The 19,562-nt window shown below is 48.4% G+C and overlaps 1 protein-coding gene and 1 non-coding gene across 2 annotated transcripts in view; both read right to left on the bottom strand.

Annotated features, from left to right (window-relative positions):
- Positions 1-1,109: 1,109 nt before the first annotated feature.
- UBAP2 (ubiquitin associated protein 2) overlaps positions 1,110-19,562 on the bottom strand; it is a 111,058-nt gene continuing 92,605 nt past the window's right edge. The window contains 13 exon segments of the mRNA XM_042964143.1: positions 1,110-2,081; positions 2,172-2,363; positions 2,449-2,516; positions 2,672-2,779; positions 2,864-2,963; positions 3,259-3,464; positions 3,685-3,763; positions 6,084-6,131; positions 6,412-6,503; positions 7,347-7,542; positions 12,246-12,315; positions 13,491-13,674; positions 15,819-15,858. Of these exon segments, the coding sequence (XP_042820077.1) occupies positions 1,986-2,081; positions 2,172-2,363; positions 2,449-2,516; positions 2,672-2,779; positions 2,864-2,963; positions 3,259-3,464; positions 3,685-3,763; positions 6,084-6,131; positions 6,412-6,503; positions 7,347-7,542; positions 12,246-12,315; positions 13,491-13,674; positions 15,819-15,858 (1,479 nt within the window). The 3' untranslated portion in view covers positions 1,110-1,985.
- On the bottom strand, positions 14,299-14,381 carry LOC122233342. Its single transcript, XR_006210900.1, has one exon. It is a non-coding gene; the product is annotated as a small nucleolar RNA SNORD121A (small nucleolar RNA).

Here is a 19,562-nt window from a genome sequence, read left to right on the forward strand (position 1 = left end):
GTGAAGGGATGAGGGTGCTTCCACTGCCCTCCTTAGGCAAGCATTTTGATTTCATCGTCATTTGTCTTTTGAACTTCCTGCTGCTAATAAGCAGAGATCAGGCAAGAGATCATATCATGTAATTGCAGTCCCTGTTTAGTTTCACTTGTGGAGCACTTACCTTTTTCCTGGTCAGGAGCTCAAGCTGTGGGCAACAGCAGCACGTACCCCCAACTCATGAAATTACCACTGATTTTAGAGACCACAAGCAGAAAAGGTGAAGACTGACCCTGGTCTGGTTCTGGCACACTGACTTGACCAGTATTTGAGGCACCACTTCTGTTTGCTGCTTCCTTAGTCTAGTCTGAGGGGGTTATTTAGGAATGAAATGGGAGGCTATAAAGCCTCTGGCAACACCTCTACGTTGGAGCATAGTAGTGCTATGGTGGGGCGACCTGCCTCGTGTCAGACACAGGAATAGTGGATGGCCCTGGTTCCTCCCTGATGGCCTGGGAGCAGGAGGAAGGAGCTGCACTAGAATCCTGGCCCCAGGTGAATGGCTGCTTGGGACTTTGTGGAGCAGGTATTTAGCCCAGGACCCGCTTACCTACTTCAAACCACCCCAACTCACTAGTCTGTTCAATCCCATCCCTTCACTATTAATCAAGATTCTCTTTGGTTGATGAAGGACACAGGATGGAAAGGAGGATTAGCTGTCCAAACTCTCCCTCCAGCCATGAGAAAAATATCCTCAGTTCTTACCTTTATTTCCTATTTTAATGTCAGCTGATGTCTGGAAAAGAAGTTACCCTGCCCTAGTATTTCTGTTGACCGGGCCCTATAAACAGAGATTGCCTTATCAAAATGAACTTTGAGAACCACTGCCCCTGCCCGGTCAGGAGGGTTAGCAGTCTTTTCAGCCTTATCATTTACCTTTACACCCTCTGGATGCTGACCTGGCCGAGGCAAGAGAAGGAATACCAATTTAAGCCTTTACACCCTATCGTCAGAAGACTGACCACACGGGCTATACTTCAGCCCCAGCCCTATGAAGTCCAGGCTGCCCAGAACAATAATGAAGACAGCCTCCACCCTAAGCTGCCCTTGAGTCACACCACACAGAGACTGTGCATGCTCTCAGAACTTTATTAGGTGGAGATCGGGCAGAAGAGAAAACCCCTGAAACAGTCGCCCACCTGGTTCAGGACAACTGGCATAGAGGAGCCTTTGCTTGGAGACATGTTCTCACTGAGGTGACAGCGTATCTTTGATTTTTTTGTTTTCTAAAGGGAGCAGACTGACAACATCTCTGAGTGCAACTTCAGACTGTTTTTAAAAAACGGTCAGCCAGAGGAAGGCAAGTCTCTTGGGGACAAGACCAGAAGCAGAAGCCTCTGCTCTATATGCAAACAGGTGCCACTTTCACGCTGGGCAGGAAGGATATCTCTGCTATTCCCAGATCAAGATTTGGCAGGAGAGGAACAGGGCAAATGACAAAAGGACCAGTTTCTCAGAAAGCGAGGGCTAAAGTAATTACACAGGAAAGGAAACCTCAAATAATGGCTTACAAGGGAGCAAAATAAGTCGTGATTCTTCATTGGTACCTGACCCCAAAACCCAAACTGCCTTCAACCAGCCCTTCCAGACACTGCTCCCAGCTGCCCGCTGGCTGGGAGGCTATACAGAAGGCCTAAAGGCAGAAGTGGAAACAGGGGGTTATTTGCTACAGTGAAAAGGGGCTGTAGTTGGGAGAGCAGGCCTGGCTAAGAGTAGCAGCTGTACCCCCCCCACTCTCCCAAGACTTCTATCACATTTACAAATACATACATAAATACATTACATACAAGAGCGAGTCTGGGAGGCAGGCTCCCCACAGAGGCTCGGCTGACACAGTTACACGTCTCAGGAATTCTAGGAAAGGGTGCTGGGCTCCCAGAGCAATGGGCTCCGCATGTTCTCTCCTGCCCAGGGTAAGCCCCGCCCTAGCCCACCCCTCTCTTCAGGGTTCAGTTTGTCCAGTATGGAGAGTTGCCGTAGGCAGGCTTGGAGGCTTGCGACTTGGGCTGCAGGGAGCTGGGCTGGCTGCGCTGACCCGAGCCACTCTGAGGAGGAGGAGGAGGAGAGAAGGCTGTAAGGGGCGGAACAGAACCCCCAGTCCAGGGCAGGGTGGCTGCCTCCATCACTGGGCTCACCTGGGCATCCTGTGGAAGGTGGTGGTGGAGCAGCTGTGAGTGAGGCTGCTGGTGGGCAGGCAGAATGTGTAAGAACGGTGGGGGCGCATAACCAGGGGCTGCTCCAGCAGCCAGGGGCCCGGTGGAGCCCAAGGCCGAGGGCAGGCTGAACGGTGGAGGAGTCCCTGCATGAAATCCCTGCTTATCAAAAGTCTGCAGGGTAAAGAAACAACGGTAAGGGCCAGCTCGGGCTGTACCTCCCACCCACCTCCTCGTCCACCTGAATCCTTCCCCTCACCTGAGTCTTGCTGTAGACCGAGCCAGTCATATCAGGCAGGCCGGTGGTGCTTGAAGACACAGACACTCCTAGGAGGGAAAGCAGTTGTTTTCACACCAGTAGGGCCCAGGCTCTAGCCTCCCCCACACCTCCAAGGACTCTCTGGGACAGCCTTGCCTGAGAAAGAGTCAGTAGAAGACAACTACTCTGGGCCTCAATCCTGGAAAGGAGGGGTAGACGCTACCTTTGCCAGGCCCAGAACCTGCAGACTTGTTTTGTGCCTGCGATGATCCACCATAGCCACCCTTGGTGTAGTCTCCCGCTGCTGTCCCCTGGGTCAGGTCATCATAACCTAGCGTGGCAGGGTACAAGAGGTACGTGTGAGCTAGGCAAGCCTGTCCCATCTGCAGCTCTCCGTGCTGGGAGCACCCCTCACCTGTGCTGTAGCTGTGCTGGCCATAACCACTGGCCTGCTGGAAAGGGGTGGTGGGGGTGCTGAGGTTCACACCATGCTGCTTGGCTGAGGCGGGAGGGACCTGGTGGGGAAGCAGGAGAGATATCAGTGAAGGACCAGGGCAGGGGGAGCAGGTCAGGTATCCACCAGCTTATTAGCCCTAGGCAGCAGGTAGCACAACCACAAGGGACCTGTCTGTGGTCACTAGTACAACACGTGCTAGCAGCTATAAAAATAGACGGGAAAGTAGCTTTGGCTTCAGCCTAAAACATTCCTGAAGGCCAGGTGAGACTGAGTAGGGTCATGTCCCTCTCTCCCTGCTTCTCCCCAGAGCTGGAATACCACCACCACCACCACCCACAAACACAAATACTCACAAACATGGTGGGCCCATACTGGAAGGCACTAGGCACGCCTGTGTAGTAGGGGAGGCCAGTGTAGCTGTAGCCGGGTGGCAGTGCAGGATTCAGAAAGGGCTGCTGGGCTGTGTGGTGGGCTTGGGATTGGCTCTGTTGAGGCTGAGCCAGCGTGGTGGGGGGTGCGGGGGATGCAGAGTCACCTCGGCCAAACTTGGTGACATCACCTAGGAGAAGAGGAATCATGAACTCCAATCACTGCCCCCACTCCCTCCTTATCCAACCAGGAAAAAAGCCAGACTGTCTCCTGCAAACAGGAACAGGTCTGGCTGCCACCTCAACAACAGGAAGCTCGCAGGCCTCTCTCAGCCCTTCTGCTTCTGCTTCCAGATTCCTAGGATTAGCTACAGTCCCATGCCCCACTCCCCACCCCCTGAACAGACTAACCTGAATACGGGTTATTAGCTAGGCTCCCATCTCGGCTGGCCAAAGCTGTGGGTGTAGCGAAGGGAATTCCATAGTAATCCTAGGAGACACCAGGGAGGCTCGATCAGCGGAATGGCCTTGTCCCAGGCCCAGGAGAGCAGGGCAAGCAGGCAGCACAGGCCATCCAGGCAATGCCATGCTCGGCGGACAGGCCAGACTGCAGCAACACATGCATACCTCCAGAGGGCAGCACTCAAAGAGAATTCAAAGTAAATGGTGTCCTTCGGAGTTGTGCAATGTGGCAGCCACAAGTGTGCAGACACACTGACAAGGCCGTCAGCCTTCACCAGGCAGAGCCACTGGAGGCCCAATCTCACGTGTAATTTACAGCACAGATGGAAGCTGGTAAATGCCACCGGCAAACTCAAGTGGCTTTTCCTACATGACAGATTCTATGAGCAGCTAGGAAAGCACCCTGAAAAGGAACCAGCAGGAGAGGAGCTATCTGACGGTTTAACAGGGGTCAGAACCGTAAAGCCAGGTAAGTACAGGTACAAAAGGATCCCAGATAAGGTCCTGAATTGGCCCCTTACCACCTACTCCATCCTGACAGCACTGAAAACAGAGGAGTTGGGGCAAGTGTAGATGCCAAGAGCACAAAACATTGGAGCTCTATGGAGAAGGGGAGGTCTGACCTGGCCCTTATTCGCCACCCAGGGCTTTGTCAGTCCTAGACATATTGTACCCTGGCCCCTAAACCTCAGAGAAAAGCCTTCCTGCTTTCTTTGTGGCCAACAGTGCCTGGTCACAACCAGATGTGAGCCATCCTGGCAAGGAATGACACTTACATCCTCCTTCGGCCTCCTCTCCACCTAACTTTCAGGAAACCCATAGCTTCCTTAGCCCTGAACCCCAGAAGGAGGCAGGACCGGGAAGTCACAGAGCTAACAAGTCACAACTGGAGGCAGGCCTAGAGAAAGCCCAGGAGGGGGAGCTCTTTCACAGAAAAAAAGAAAAACCAAAGGCAGGAACTAGACACAAAAGTACCAGAGGCTAATAAATGAACAAAGGGAAAAGTGAACACAACGTATCTCAAAAGTAGGCTCAGAGGGGATTTCTTTTAAGGCACAAAATGATACAAAGACTACGAGGCAGGATCCCAGAGCTGGGATCCCAATGACACACTTCTAAGGACTCCACGACACCCTCTTATATTCCACCTCTGATGCCTGGGGATCCTGGGTCAGATGGCTGTAAGGGGGCCAGGGCCACTTCCAGTTCCTCTGCAAAGTCCTAAGCCTCAGGCAACCCCCAGACACCCTAAGTTCTGTTGACCGCCTTAGAAATCTGCTATCACGTCTTCAACACCCTTTCTGGGTCCTTCGAGGACACAGGCAGCAGCTGGAGAGTCCAGCAGGCCCTTGGGCAGCAGTGTGATGGACTGCTGGTTTGCACCCAAGCAGAAGAGCTGCCCAGCTACCCCAACTCCACCTCCGGAAATACTTCAGAAGCCGGAGAAGCATTCTCCTGAAAGACAGGAGCTTCAGCCACCAGGCCTGGGAGGTGGAGGAGACACCTGCAGGACCCTGAGCTCTTCGTGGGCAGGTAGAGCAGGAGGCAGTCCAGTGGGGAAGAGGCTGAGGAAGGACACCTCACTGGGGAAAAACCTCCTCCTTAGGGAACAGGAAACACCACACTCAGCAGAGGCATCTGCATAACTTTCTACTTCCCAACAATGTAACAGGCGCCCTAGGCTGCTGAAAATTCTCAGGAGTCTGGGAAATGCCAGACCAAGGAGGGAGAGGCACCGCTGCAGCTTGCAGGCTGGTCAGTCAGGGAACACCTGCCCCACTGTGGTGATGTGCCTGAAGGCCAGGCACCTCATCCTGGGAGTGAGGGTCACATTCAAGAAACTGCCCTGGCCTCAGAGTGAGGCTGCAGCAACCAGGGACATCCAGGGGCCAGTATTCTTACAAGCAAGCAGTGATGGCAGGTCAGACCCACACAGGCCCTTAGAGAGTGTCAGCTCCAGTGGGTGATTCAGCTGGGGACAGACAAGCAAAGCTGCTATCACAAAGCATCACTGATGGCCACTTAAGAGGCACTTCTAAGAGGAGGAGTTGATAAAAACTCTAGAGGCAGTCAAGCAACCCCACCTTGTATCATATGCTTTGTCTTTTTAAAAAGAGTTAGGGGGAGCTGGGGGGAGATGAAGGAAGAAAAGGACTCACATTCAGTAGGAGACACTGCCTACCGGGACCCCATGCAGTAAGCACAGGACACTCATGCCCAAGCGACAGTGGCACTAGGCACCACCCCCAGATGCAAGCAGCTTTCTCAGCAGGTGGCAGTGAAGGCCTAGGGAGGGAGGACCTGTGAAAGAGCCTAAAGCCCCCCATCCCCTGCTACATCCCACTCACCATTGGCAGCCGTGACTGTAGCATCTGGAGCTCATCATAGCCATAGATCTGTATGAGAACCAAAAAGGGTGTTAGGGTCCACATCCCATCTCCTGGGAAGCCCAGACCCATATGGGGGCCCAAAACAAGGTTGAGGAGCTAGGACATATTCTGGAAGGGGAACCAGATCATATGCTGTGGGAAGACACCTTTCCTTGGAGACTAGATAAGAGAGAAATAGCAAGGAAGGAGCTGCAGCAACCCAAGGCCCACCTCACCAGGTCCTGACAGGTGTCAGCCGCTAAAGCCAAAGGAATCAGGCAGCCAGGAGCTATAACCATGCACTCACGGGATAGGCAGGAAGCAGTCCTCCGGGGCCCACGAGGTACTGGTTGTGCAGCAGGGGAGGTACTCCCTGGGGCAGGTTAGGGGGTGCTTTGCCTGTAAAAGCAAAAATCACAGGAGTGAAGACGCCACCACAAAGAATGAGATGCCTCAGCTACTGTGGGGGATGGGGGAGTTGAGCTCACTGTCATAGTGCTGCCCCCCATGGGGCCACTGCGAGAGGGGAGGGCAGCAGCTGAAAAATACAGAGGGCTGTGCCAGGAAGTGGGGGAGACCAAAAGCTCGTGATACCACATTCAGTCTCTTTCCACATCAGAGGGTATCCATGCCCAGACAGAAAACACCACCCCTCCACACTCCTGACCATCACTCTGCACCGAGCAAACCTGCACATAAGGATGATCTGCCTCCTCAGAACAGAAGGAAGGCTGAGCGGTCCCAGGAGAGGGGGACAGGCTGTGTCAAAGTTAGCTTTTAGCAGTTTCTACCAAACCACAGTTTGCTTGGCCCACACAGACCGCCTAGGTCTGGCTGATTAGGAATCAATCACACTAAGTGGCCACAAGGAGCCCAAGATAGCTGTTCCCTGGTCCCTCCATGTCACCAGGCCATCTCAGCTCCAGGAAAGAGTGAGGATAGAAAAGACAGGGAAGCTAGAAGCAAAAAGGCTACCAGGAATCCTGCCCAGGGGGGAGTCTACCCAGAAGACTGATTTTACCCATCCCACATCATCGCTGGAAGGACTGGGCCTCAAGAGGTCAGTGGAACAAAGAGGACAAGGGAGCAATGGCAGGGCTGGAGGGAGACCAGGATGTTCCTAGGCTTTTAGCTACCCAGAATGCCTTGCAGCCACCTCTAGGCATCCTCCCTGGGAAGCCTGGGATGTGGAAAGTGCATCTTCTAGGGGCAGGGGATAGGAAAAGTCTGTAGAGCACACACCTGAGGTCACCAAGGGCGTGGCCCTGGTACTGCTGCTGGGGGCACTCACAGTGGTCCCGCCCAGGCAGAGGCTGTTCACTGTGTTCATGCTGCTCGGCAGGCTGAGCCCTGAGGACGTGGCACCCGAGGCAGAGGTTGCTGCCGTTGAGAAGGTGGCTGAGGACTGGAGGGAAGGGGTGCTCTCCACGCTGGCATGCTGGCAAAACAAAAAAGCCAGGACACATGGATCTGGGGGTAAAACACAAGAGTGCAGGAGAACCTGGTCTGGCACTGGGGCCTGCACTCTGAAGACCAGTGTGAGGGGCTCCGTGCTTGGTGCTCAATGTGGGCCCCCACACTGCAGCTAGAGGAGGCCATCAGGACACAACTCATAAGCTGAATATCAAGCTATTAAAATTGAGCTTTGTGAGCAACACCCTCTTAAAAATTGTTAAAGTTGCTCAAGCTAAGGTATCTGAAATAAGGCACAGAAACTCCACCTAAACCACATATGAACTAAGACCATCTGACTGTGAGGTGAGAACCCACCTCACAGAAAAGTGGTCTCAGGAGAGACTAATATTTGATAACAATGGCACCACAGGCAGCCCAGCCCAAGTCAGATCGGTCTGGGAATAGCTGCCTTCTACTGGGCTTCCTAAATACTCTGATAAGGAAGTCACAGGGAGCCCTTTGCTCCAGAACCTGGGAGCACTGTGCAGGCCACCGGGACCTACCTAGAAGAGCAAGGCCTGTGCTTCTGCCTGTTTGACAGGATCCACCTAGGAAAGAAGGGTGAAACCCACAAAAGCTCTGCAGAATTCTAGGAAGCCTGCCCTGCTGCTCAGCTCCAGGAAGGAACAAGGTACCAGAAAGGGCTTTAAAGGCTGTGTGGGGAGTGGGTGGAAAAGATACATCTGGGTGGGCAAAACAAGGCCCAAAGAGGGAAGAATTGGCTCTGTAATACTCAGACCAGCCTCCAAACCAGAACGTGTGCAGAAAACAGTAGTCTGAAAACTCCTGGAGAAGCCTCAGGAATAAGAAATCCCAGAAGGGGGACAACCATGCACCGTGCTTTCCACCACACAGACACTTCTGTGTAGGTCCCAACCTCACAGGCTGCCCTACCCATCTGAGCACTGATCTTAGAGCCCTGACATCCAGAATCAGTTCAGCAAGGTAAAGACAGCTAAAATCGTGGTCTCCTGGGACACCCCAGGACTCCGCCCCCTCAGCCTAGACTGACAGAAGCAGGGTAAGGACAGCCCCAGCACCTGCTCCACAGTCCTTTGCACACAGCCAAGCTGACCACCTGCTGCAGAATGAGGAACAGCTCTGACCACTGTGCCTAGGTATCACCGGTCATAGAACTGAAAGCTCTCTTAACCACAGGACAAAAAATTACTATTCCCTAGTGTGGGGAGAGAAAAGCAGCCTGCTAAAAAACTAGTTCTTAACTTGCTGAAAGGAACTCATCCAGCAAGCCTTTCCTACCTCCAACTGAACCTGACTGGGCTCCTGTCTCTGTTCCTCACCTCTCAAATCTGTGAGGGCCACAAAGGGCTGGCATAAATGGCTTCCCCTCCATTTAAACTGCTCACAGAGTGTCTCCAATGGGGCGGTGCAGCCAGCTCCTCAGAAAGAGCCCAGAAAAGCACAGCTGCACCAAACCTTCCATAAGGACACGAAGGGCAAGAGAAAACCATGAGATTTCCTTTATAACCTTCAAGTGGGAAAGACCTACTTATAACAAGTATGAAAAGACTGATGTATCTGACTATACAAAAGTCAAACATGAAATGACAAACCTGGGAAAAGTATGTGCACCTCCCATCACAAAGGGCTACTTACTAGTCTCCTGAACATGGGGTTCCTAGAAACAGACACCAAGGACCTGACAGAAAAATGAACAATATGAAGAGCTCACTGAAAAGGAAATTAAATGGCTTTCTAATATATGAAAGAAGATGTTCAAGCTCACTCAGTTAAAAACTGTACTGACAGGGGCACCTGGGTGGCTGAGTCAGTTAAGTGTCCTGATGCTTGATTTTTGCTCAGGTCATGATCTCACAGTTCATGGGTTTGAGCCCTGCATTGGGCTCTAAGCCGACAACTTGGAGCCTGCTTGGGATTCTGTGTTCCTCTCTCTCTGCTCCTCCCTCATTTGCTATCTCTTTCTCAAAATAAATAGAAATTAACTGGGGGAAAAAAAAAAAACTGCACTGACAGGTCATTTTTTGAATTAACACACTGGAAACATAAAAATATTTGATAACATGATTTCAGGAGGCAGTGGGGAAATAGTACATTTCATTCATTACCAGTAGGAGGTAAATAGGTTAAAATCACTGTACAGAGCAATTTGGCAATTTGTATAAAATGTTAAATGCCTGGGGGGCGTCTGGGGAGTTCAGTGGGTTAAGCTTCCTGACTCTTGATTTCGGCTCAGGTCATGATCGCACGGTCCTGAGATTGAGCCCACGGAGGTCATGGGATTGAGCTCTGTGTAGGGCTCGGCACTGGGAATGGAACCTGCTTTAAGATTCCTTCCTTCTCTCTCTCTCTCTCTCTCTGCCCCTCCCCCACTCTCACTCTCTCAAAAAAAAAAAAAAGTCAAATGCCTGGGAATTCGACTTCCAGGATATACCCTGCAAACATAGCTATACATGTGAAGCAGTATGTGTAGAAGGTTATCGAATGCAATACTGTTTTGTATTCAAGACAGAAAATGGCCCTGAAGCTCCATCACTAGAAGACTGAGGGAGTAATGTGGTGCAGTAGAGCTATGGAAAAAGAAAGAATCTAGGTTTCAACACAAACATCTCAAAGATGCACTGTTAATGGGGAAAACACTGAAGGATACTATGTAGGGAATACTCCCATTTATGTTATTAATGAAAAAGGGCAAGAGGTAGGGGGAAAAGGACTTTGCGTATGAATTTGCCATTTCATGGGTTAAAAAAATCCAACTCCAGTGGGTCAAGAAAAGAGTAGGAAAAGGGGCAGGACCTAGCAGAATAAATACAGAAAAACATTTCAGTATGTATCTCTTCATACTATTCATTACTATATTAGCAATGTGGCAATTGTGTCACCTGACAGAGTATGGGACTCCCTGATGAGGCAATTCTGGTTGTGGCTATTTGGGCTACAGGATTTGGAGTTTCATGCTAAAACACAGAGTACAGCTAATCCATGGGAGCAAGAGCACTGGCTCCAACGCACCAGGGCCAGGGAAGCAGGGACCACTCACAGCTCCCAACGGCCAAACAGGGGTACAGGCACTTACTCCGTAGTTACACTCTGCTTTAAATATGGTGATCTATGTGTTTTATGACAAAGAATTATGTGCAAGATTTCACTAGGAAAACAAGTTTGAAAAGCTCGATGATAGTCACTTCCTAATGGAAGGATAGAGCCAACCCTTCACCATCATCCCATTCTGCAGCAAATGACCTCGTCAGAGGAAACAAATTTCCCTGATTTGTAACAACTCCTACTGATCTGTACCCTAAATGTCCTTCCCTGTTTGGAGACCTCTCTCTTCTTATCTCCCAGTGAGGGACTTCGTGGTCAATCTAGGTACCTCTTGTAGACCCCTAAGCTCCAGTGTCCCCTAGCCTTGAGTTAAACACCCCAGCACCACCCTGCCTTCTCACCATTTCAGCAATGTTCGTTCTTCTGCTCACCACAAGCTACACACACCCACCACTGAAACTGTGCTGCCAAGAAACCACCTCAAGAAGCCACACTTCAATAACCATCACCTAGGGTTGCCCCTTGACACATCAGGACCCTCGCCAGCTGGCACTCCACTTATACTTCCATTCCTGCCCTCCATACCCCAGACTTCCCTCTTCAAAGTCTGCCTCTGAGCTGGGGAAGGTGGCCTGCAATGGCATGAGGTAAGGGGAAAGAATACCTAAGCCACAAAAAGGAAAGTCCTCATGACCACCAACGAACTGAAATGTGGTTCCACTGACTGGGCTAAGAGCCGGGACTGTCAGACTGAGAGAGACAGGGAGAGAGGGAGAGAGGGAGAGAGAGAGGGAGGAGGGAGGGAGGGAGAGAGGGAGAGAGGGAGGGAGGGAGGGAGGGAGGGAGGGAGGGAGGGAGGGAGAGAGGGAGTGAGGGAGAGAGGGAGGGAGAGAGAGAGGAAGTGAGGGAGAGAGGAAGTGAGGGAGAGAGGGAGAGAGGGAGAGAGGGAGAGAGGGGGAGAGGGGGAGAGGGGGAGAGGGGGAGAGGGGGAGAGGGGGAGAGGGGGAGAGGGGGAGAGGGGGAGAGGGGGAGAGGGGGAGCGGGGGAGCGGGGGAGAGGGGGAGAGGGAGAGAGAGAGAGAGAGAGAGATGTGCCAAAAGATGGCTAGTCCTCACATAAGCTCTTTTTCCTCTAAGCATTCTCTCTACAATGGCATTTACAAAGTAACAGAAGGTTATCTAGAACAATGCTCTTGATTCAACGTGACTTTTGGTGGAGTCCAAGCTGAAGTTAGCAATGAGCCTACTTTCCTTGCAATGAGCCTTTTTCCTCAAAAAAGTCTGCAAATACCTCAACATGACCAATCCCAGACTAGGTCCAAAAGTCTCCCCTAACAAACAGGAAGCTCAGTAAATGCTCAGGAACAAATCCACCCCAAGAGCCCTGCCCATCACAGATCAGCTCTGGAGAAGCAAATCCTTCATGGAAGTCCCAATTTAGGAATCAAGATGTTCTCTGTGGTGCTTAAGAAAAGCAACAGCTCAAACCACATACCTAGATTGAGATAACACACCTGAGGAATTTGAGGTTATTTCAGACATTCAAAACACACGTATTAAAACCCCACCTGCAAGTGACTAAACTCCAATCACCACGTGACTAAGCTCTGCGCTCGAGTTCGCTGAGCAGGGAAGGCAATGAGGGAGCCCAGAGGACACTTACTGTGTGTGACGTGCTGGAGGAGAGTGCCGCGTGTGCAGAGGAGAGGCTGCTCTGATGGCTGGAGAGGGAACTAGAAGACAAAACAGAGCACCACATGTCCACCACACTGAGTCAACCCACAGGAGAGGCCCACATGTCCAGGTGGGCCAGATATTAAGCTTGCCCCATCCCTCTCCAAGGGTAGCCCCAGCTTCACATCCCTCATTCCTCATCACCTTGGGGACCAGAACAGGTTTTCTGATGTTTAGAAATGATCTAAAGGGTCATTCACCATGAGGATCTGGGACACCCTGGCCTGGGAAGCCTTCAGGGACAACTTCAGTCAACTAAAATCATTTGCGCTTTACACCATAAAAAGTTAGAACAGGAGTCACTGCCAGTCATGGAGACACCCATTTAAACTGTGTGCAAGGAAAGAAAGTTCCTATGTTCAACCCCATGTGACAGAGCCAGAGCCTGACTTCCCATCAAATCCAGAATTCAAACCACCTGGCTAAAGAGGGAAAGAGGCATACTCCAAAGATATAGGATGAGGACCAAACAAAACCCATTCTCCTACACCCTATTCTAGTAATTGAATCTCTGAAGGCACAACAGGAGCAAATAAAAGACCTGCTCAGAAACCAAACATCATTCCCGGGGAACCTGGGTAGCTGAGTCAGTTGGGCATCTGACCTTAGCTCAGGTCATGATCCCACAGCTTGCAAGTTCGAGCGCCACGTTGGGCTCTGTGCTGATGGCTCAGAGTCTGGAGCCTGCTTTGGATTCTGTGTCTCGCCCTCTCTCTGCCCCCTCTCCTGCTTGCACACATGCGCACGCATGCTCTCTCTCTCTCTCTCTCTCAAAAATAAACATTTAAAAAATTTAAAAAACAAAAACAAACAAACAAAAAACATCATTCTCACTTCACATCACTGTGACTCGAGCCCAGAGTGGGAAAGGCCAGGCCAGGTTCAGGGCACACTCCTGAGAGGTGGAGGAAAAGTAGCAGCAGCAACACCCTAGCTCCACCATTCCCAGGGACCCCAGTGCTCTGTGACAGCAGGGGCATTACATGTTGTGACACAGCTGCTGATACTTCTGAGATAGTGCCCAGCCAAAATGAATGAGCTAAAGCATTATTACAAAAGGCCAGGACATCATGCTAGAGGCAACAGGAGTTTTGTTCGTTGGAAGAGCTTTCTATAAGGGTTCAGGACTTCGCACCATTGTGCCTCTCACTGTGAGCTCGTATTTTCCCCATACCTGCTAAGTTGAGAGAGGGGGCTGCTGGACAGGTCACCAGGCTGGGACATGGAGGGCAAAGTGGCAGTGTGCTGGGATGCAGACGGTAGAAGCGTAGTGCAGGAAGTGGTGCTGGGCAGTGAGCCCACAGATGGGAGGGCAGAGGGAGGGTCCGTTGTCTTTGGAGCTGGAACGGATGAAGTAGCTGTAAGAAACATATCGGTTTAGCTCCAGAACCATTTGTAAGTATGTACAATATGTTCAATATCTTGTGACAGGTCAGGGTCGGTTTGAGACACATACAAAGTTACATTCCCCAGGGAAAATGCCCAAGCATTTTCTGTCAGATATAACTAATAAAAATGACATGTGAAGGTAAGACGAACAGGATTTGGCAGAGAATAGGAAATGACAGCTTTACAATCATCAACTAGCCTATGCCATGGATATACTTCTCCTAACTAAAGGAACCCGACCCAGAGTTGCACCCACAAAGAGCAACAGGCTAGGAGGCAAATTTTTCTGAAAAGGCTCAACAAAGGATGATGGTACAAATCTGGTAGGCAAGACCATCAAAAGGTTAGGTTTTTGCTTGTATCAGGCTGACTTGTGAAAGCTCATAGCCAATTGAGGGCACATGGGGGTTGAGAGCCCAGGGTACATATACTGTGGAGAGTTACATATGCCTAAAATCCACCGTCCAACACCCACATTCACATGCATAGTGAGCATTTCCGTAAACAAACAAACAAACAAACAAACCAAACCCTCAGAGCACATAAAGGAGCTTATTAGGCTTCCAGAAGATCATAAATGTGATCCATCCTAGCTGTAGAAAGACTCAGTTTTAGTTCTATCCACACATACAACTCAGATATGTGCTTGGAAATAAAGCATCATTGTCTTTCCCAGTTAGGAAGGAAAAGCAATCTTGACCCATCTGCAGAACTCCCTGGGAGCCTGAGGGAAAACATGCTAGTCTCTCAAAAAGACAATTTGAAAACACAACAGTAGCAACAGGGTCAATACAGAACATGACCCATACTTAAGAGTGGTCCTTACAATCTTGAGACTTGCTTTTGACTGACGGTCTATTCCAAACAGGACACCTGTTACAGAAGCCAGATAAAAGCACCACAGATGTCCCTGACCCAAAACTCAGACCTTGTAAGTTACCTACGTAGATCGTAGGTCACATTATAACAAGTTCACAAGAAGCCTCTGAAAGAATGGCAGTGGAGAGACAGATGGAGATAAAAGCCTATCTAAAATGCATGCTATGTTTTCCAGACATTTCATATCTCATGATTTTATTCATAATCTCTAAATCATAATTGGGGCGCCTGGCTGGCTCAGTTGGTAGAGTGTGCAACTCTTGATCTCAGGGTTGTGGGTACGAAGCCTCATCTCCAGATGATCTAGGACACCTTGATATGTTCTCAATCTCAAGCCTGCAGAGAGGAAACTTGCCACCAAGGTTTGTGAAATGAGAATGTCCTCTGACATCCCAAGTTCTCAGAGCTACCAATGTACCTCCAAACAGTTCCGGCAGCCCAGCAATATCAAAACCAACTCTGGGTAATCACATGTGTCATTTCAATTCCAACTGAGGCCCCCTCTTGGACTGAAAAAAATCCCATGTCCACATTCCAAAAATCCTAAATAAAAGGAAAGTCTTTCTGGCTTCTATAATGGATACCCATTTGTGTTACTGAAAAATGAATGAAAATCATCATAACCAATCACAGATAAGCCAAGAGCACCTAACAGGGATTTACCTGCAACCATCATCTCCAGCGAACACTGAGCTTACTAGAATTAATAGAATCTTATCCCCATTTTTTCCCAAGTGTTTACAGAGAGCATCATTTTATCTCTCTTCTGCACAACAGTTCATCGAATCCAGAAGGCAAAGAGCATGGCTTTCCTGAACTAGCACACCAATTGCTGCTTTAAAAGTCCTTTACAGTATTGGAATGAGAGCCCTCTGACTACACCAGAACCTGTGCCTCTAAGCAAAGCATCTTTTAAATCCATGCTACACTCTACACTTGGGGTGTGATCTGACTAGAACAGAATTATATGAGACTATCAATTCCTTCTTGCTGTAGCTAACATTTCTCATAATACCATCAGCAACAATCTACTCACAGGAATCTCTAGCTGAACTTGTAAACCCTACCAAAGAAATGATGCCAACAGATAAGAAGTAGCTATCAGAAAAATGCAAAAGGATTAGTTTTGCAGAATTAGTCACTAGCCTATTGTTTTCCCTATCATATTAGCAGCTATACTCTTTTTGTTTGATTTCCACCACACAAAATGAGAATAGTCAGCTTCTATACTTACTGTCTATAGTCTGCTGACCTCGACCACCACCATGTCCATTCTATAAGGAAGAGAAAAGAAAGTAAGCATACCACAAAATCAAATGATAACCTAGCTGACTTTCTATTGGGATTTAGTCAGAAATACATGAATTATAGATTGATCAAGAAATGATGTGGGGCACTGGGGTGGCTCAGTGGATTAAGCATCCAATTCTTAACTTCGGCTCAAGTCATGATCTCACAGTCCATGACAGTAAGCCTGCATCAGGCTCTACACTGCCTGCTTGGGATTCTCTCCCTCTCTCTCTGCTCCCCCCACCAAAATAAATAAAAACCATTACGGGGGGGGGGGGGGGGGGGGGGGGAGATGGCTTGTTTTATTTTGTTTCTTAATAAAAGGAGAGGTAATTAACACATTCTTTAAAAATCCTAAGGAGCTGACATTTTTGAAAAACAGACTGGGTATTTAGGGAAGTAACAAGACAGACTCTAATCACAGGAAGCAAAGAAACTGTCCTAAAAATTATTAAGCAGTACAAAGAACTCGGGAACTTATACTGAAATCACCACATCTTTGTATCTCACATGGTCTCCTCAGTACCACTCAGGCAAGAAAAAAAGTTTCCAAATTAAATGGAAAATAGTTCTCAAATAAAATGAGATGTTACTGTGAAACATGGCTTTTCTTAACTGGGTAGGGCAACAGCAGGTTAGCAGAGTGTGGTAGTACCAAAAAGAGCGGAATCTGAAAACAATTAGTTTGCATTAACCATAAGGCATTTCATTGGAAACTAGACACACAAAAGGAGGTATCCTCACAAGGAAAATTTCCACAGATTGACCAAAGCATACGGTGAATGATAGTGGGGCCTACAAGGCCCAGACACTATCCCTGGATGGGAAAAGGAAGCTGACAGAGATTTCCTTCTTACAAATGTGAAAACTTAAACTAAAGAAAAAAGACAAACCTTTAGATGTTGCTTCTGCATTTAACCCAAATCCTGTTGTGTTATTGATAATATGTTTTTTCCTTTTTTTTAAACATTTTTTAAAGTTTATTTATTTTGAGAGAGAGACAGAAAGAGAGAAAGAGGGAACATGTGCACATGCATGGGGGAGGGGCAGAGAGAGAAAGAGAGAGCAAGAAAATATCAAGCAGACTCCACACTGCCAGCAGGGAGCTCGATGCAGGGCTCAAACCCAAGAACGGTGAGATCATGACCTGAGCTGAAAACAAGAGTTGGATGTTCGACTGAGCCACCCAGATGTCCCTAACAAGTTTTTTTCCTCAAAAAAAATTTTTGAGATTATTTACAAGAAATGTAGACAATAAAAGAGTAGAACTTCAAGGAGGGGAAAAAATGAGTTAAAATAGAAGACTGAAGTCAGGGAAAAGAAAATACAATACACCTTACCAGTATATATACAGATATGTTAGAAAGCAATCAAAATTGTACTCTCTGCCTCTCTTAAACTAGAGTTCACTATGCACTAGGGGCACCTGGGTGGCTCAGTCAAGCATCCAACTCTTGATTTCAGCTCAGGTAAAGATCCCAGGGTCATGGGAACGAGGCCCACCCTGGGCTCCACGCTAAGCATGGAGCCTGCTTAAGATTCTCTTTCTCTTTCTGCCTCTCCCCCATTTATGCATGCTCTCTCTCTCTTAAAACAAAATAAAAATTTTAAAAACATATATGCACTAAATTCATACACATGATACCAAGCATGTACCGCAAAACAGCACAAATGGTGACAAAGAAATGTTCTCAAAACCACACCATACAGAAAGAATAAAAAGGGGGAATAGAAAAGAACAGCCATCAGACCTTAGGAGTATTTTATTCCACCTTGAAAATCACGCATAGACAATGGGGGCACCTGGGTGGCTTGGTGGGTTAAGCATCAGACTCTACTGATTTCAGCTCAGATGATGATCTCACAGTCATGAGATGGAGCCTTGGGTAAGGCTCCCACCAGGCGTGGAGACTAAGATTCTCTCTCTCTCTCTCTCTCTCTCTCTCTCTCTCTCTCTCCCTGAGCCCTTCCCCAACTAGTACTCTCTCCCTCTCTCAAAAAAACAATGGACAAACTGATTTAACACAGAAGGCACATTATTTGGGGTGGAGGTAATTCTAGGCAGAAGAATGGTGGGAATAAAAGTAAAGAAGTGCCAAATGGTCATGAGAGATCAAAAGTCTGCAGGGTCTTAGTTCAACTAGTCAAGCAAGGAATGAGGTGGGTAATGATCTGAGCAAGCAGCATACCAGGTGAAATTAGAGCTGGAATTCAGAAGTCAAGCAGACAATAGGGATTTAAGCTTAGACAGCACAGAGTCTGATTTCTCTTTTGGAAATTATACCAATACTATACAAGGAAATGTTCAGCAATAAAGGGAATATTCTATATGCACATGTGCATGTTCCTATATTATAGCCACTATAGATACTGAACATTTAAAATTTGGTTAGGGGGCACCTGGGTGGCTTAGCTGGTTAAGCATCTGACTCTTGGTTTTGGTTCAGGTCATGATCTCACTGTTTTGTGAGTTTGAGCCCCGTGTCTGGCTCCGTGCTGACAGTGGGGAGCCTGCTTGAGATTCTCTGCTCCCTCTCTCTCTCCCTCCCCACTTGCACCCTCTCTCTGTCTCTCTTAAGTTATAAGTTATAACTTAAGTTATAAATAAACTTAAATAAACTTAAATAAATTAAACTAAACTAAAATTTGGTTGGTATGTCTGAGGAGCTAAAATTCTGTTTACTTAAATGAACTACTGCACGTGGCACGCCTGGGTGGCCCAGTCAGTTGTGTGTCTGGCTCTTGGTTTCGGTTCACGGTTTGTGGGTTAGAGCCCCAAGTCAGGCTCTGCACTGTGCAGGTGCAGACCCTGCTTAGGATTCTATCTCTGCCCCTCACCGACACTCCCTTGTGCTCTCTCTCAAGATAAATACATAAATTTTAATAGATAAAATAAACTACTACATGTGGTTAGTTGTTACCATATTGGAAAATACAAGAATAAACCTCTTGTTAAAGATGATAGATCAGAGTATATGGCTTATAAAAAATATGTAAACCCAGTAAGACAAATACAGGTGAAAAAATGATAACAAAATTCTGTAGACTAGAAAGCATAGACAGAATGGGAACTGACTTAGTTCACATGGTAAAGCCAAATCCAAAGGTAGTGTTAGGCAAATCCAGAAAATAAGGCAACTAAATCAAAGAGCCATACCAAGCAACTCAGTATTTATCTGCACCAGATAACTTTGAAAGTGGGAGTGGAGGTACAGCTAAATGTAGAAGGATTTGTTTAAAGACTGCACAGACCAGATCCCTTCCCCTCTCTCTCCATTTGCACAGCAAGTTAACTGCCCCCTCCCACCTTCTCTCTTAGGCCCTAAACATCATCAAAAGGGTTAACACATGGTCAGATGTAGTGTTAACGAAAATGATTAAGTTAACACAGACAAAACAAGTATTCTGACAACAGACTTCTCTTTCCGCTAGGCTCTTAAAGACACTGACAGATAGACATAGGCCCTATAGGGAAGTGACAAGAAGAGTATCTGGAGAATCTAAACAAGCTCAACAGAACAGGCCAAAGGAGCTGACAAAGGAGGTGTCCACACGGGGGGGTGTGTCCACCCGCCCCCACCCCCCCCCCAAAGAAATGGCCTACCCATGCTGTTCCACATCAAAGCCCACATTCCACTATCTACCCCACAAGCCAAAGCCCATAGTTAACCTTTTAGTGTCAAGTAGG

The sequence above is a fragment of the Panthera tigris genome, chromosome D4 (assembly GCF_018350195.1).
Source record: "Panthera tigris isolate Pti1 chromosome D4, P.tigris_Pti1_mat1.1, whole genome shotgun sequence".
NCBI lineage: Eukaryota > Metazoa > Chordata > Mammalia > Carnivora > Felidae > Panthera > Panthera tigris.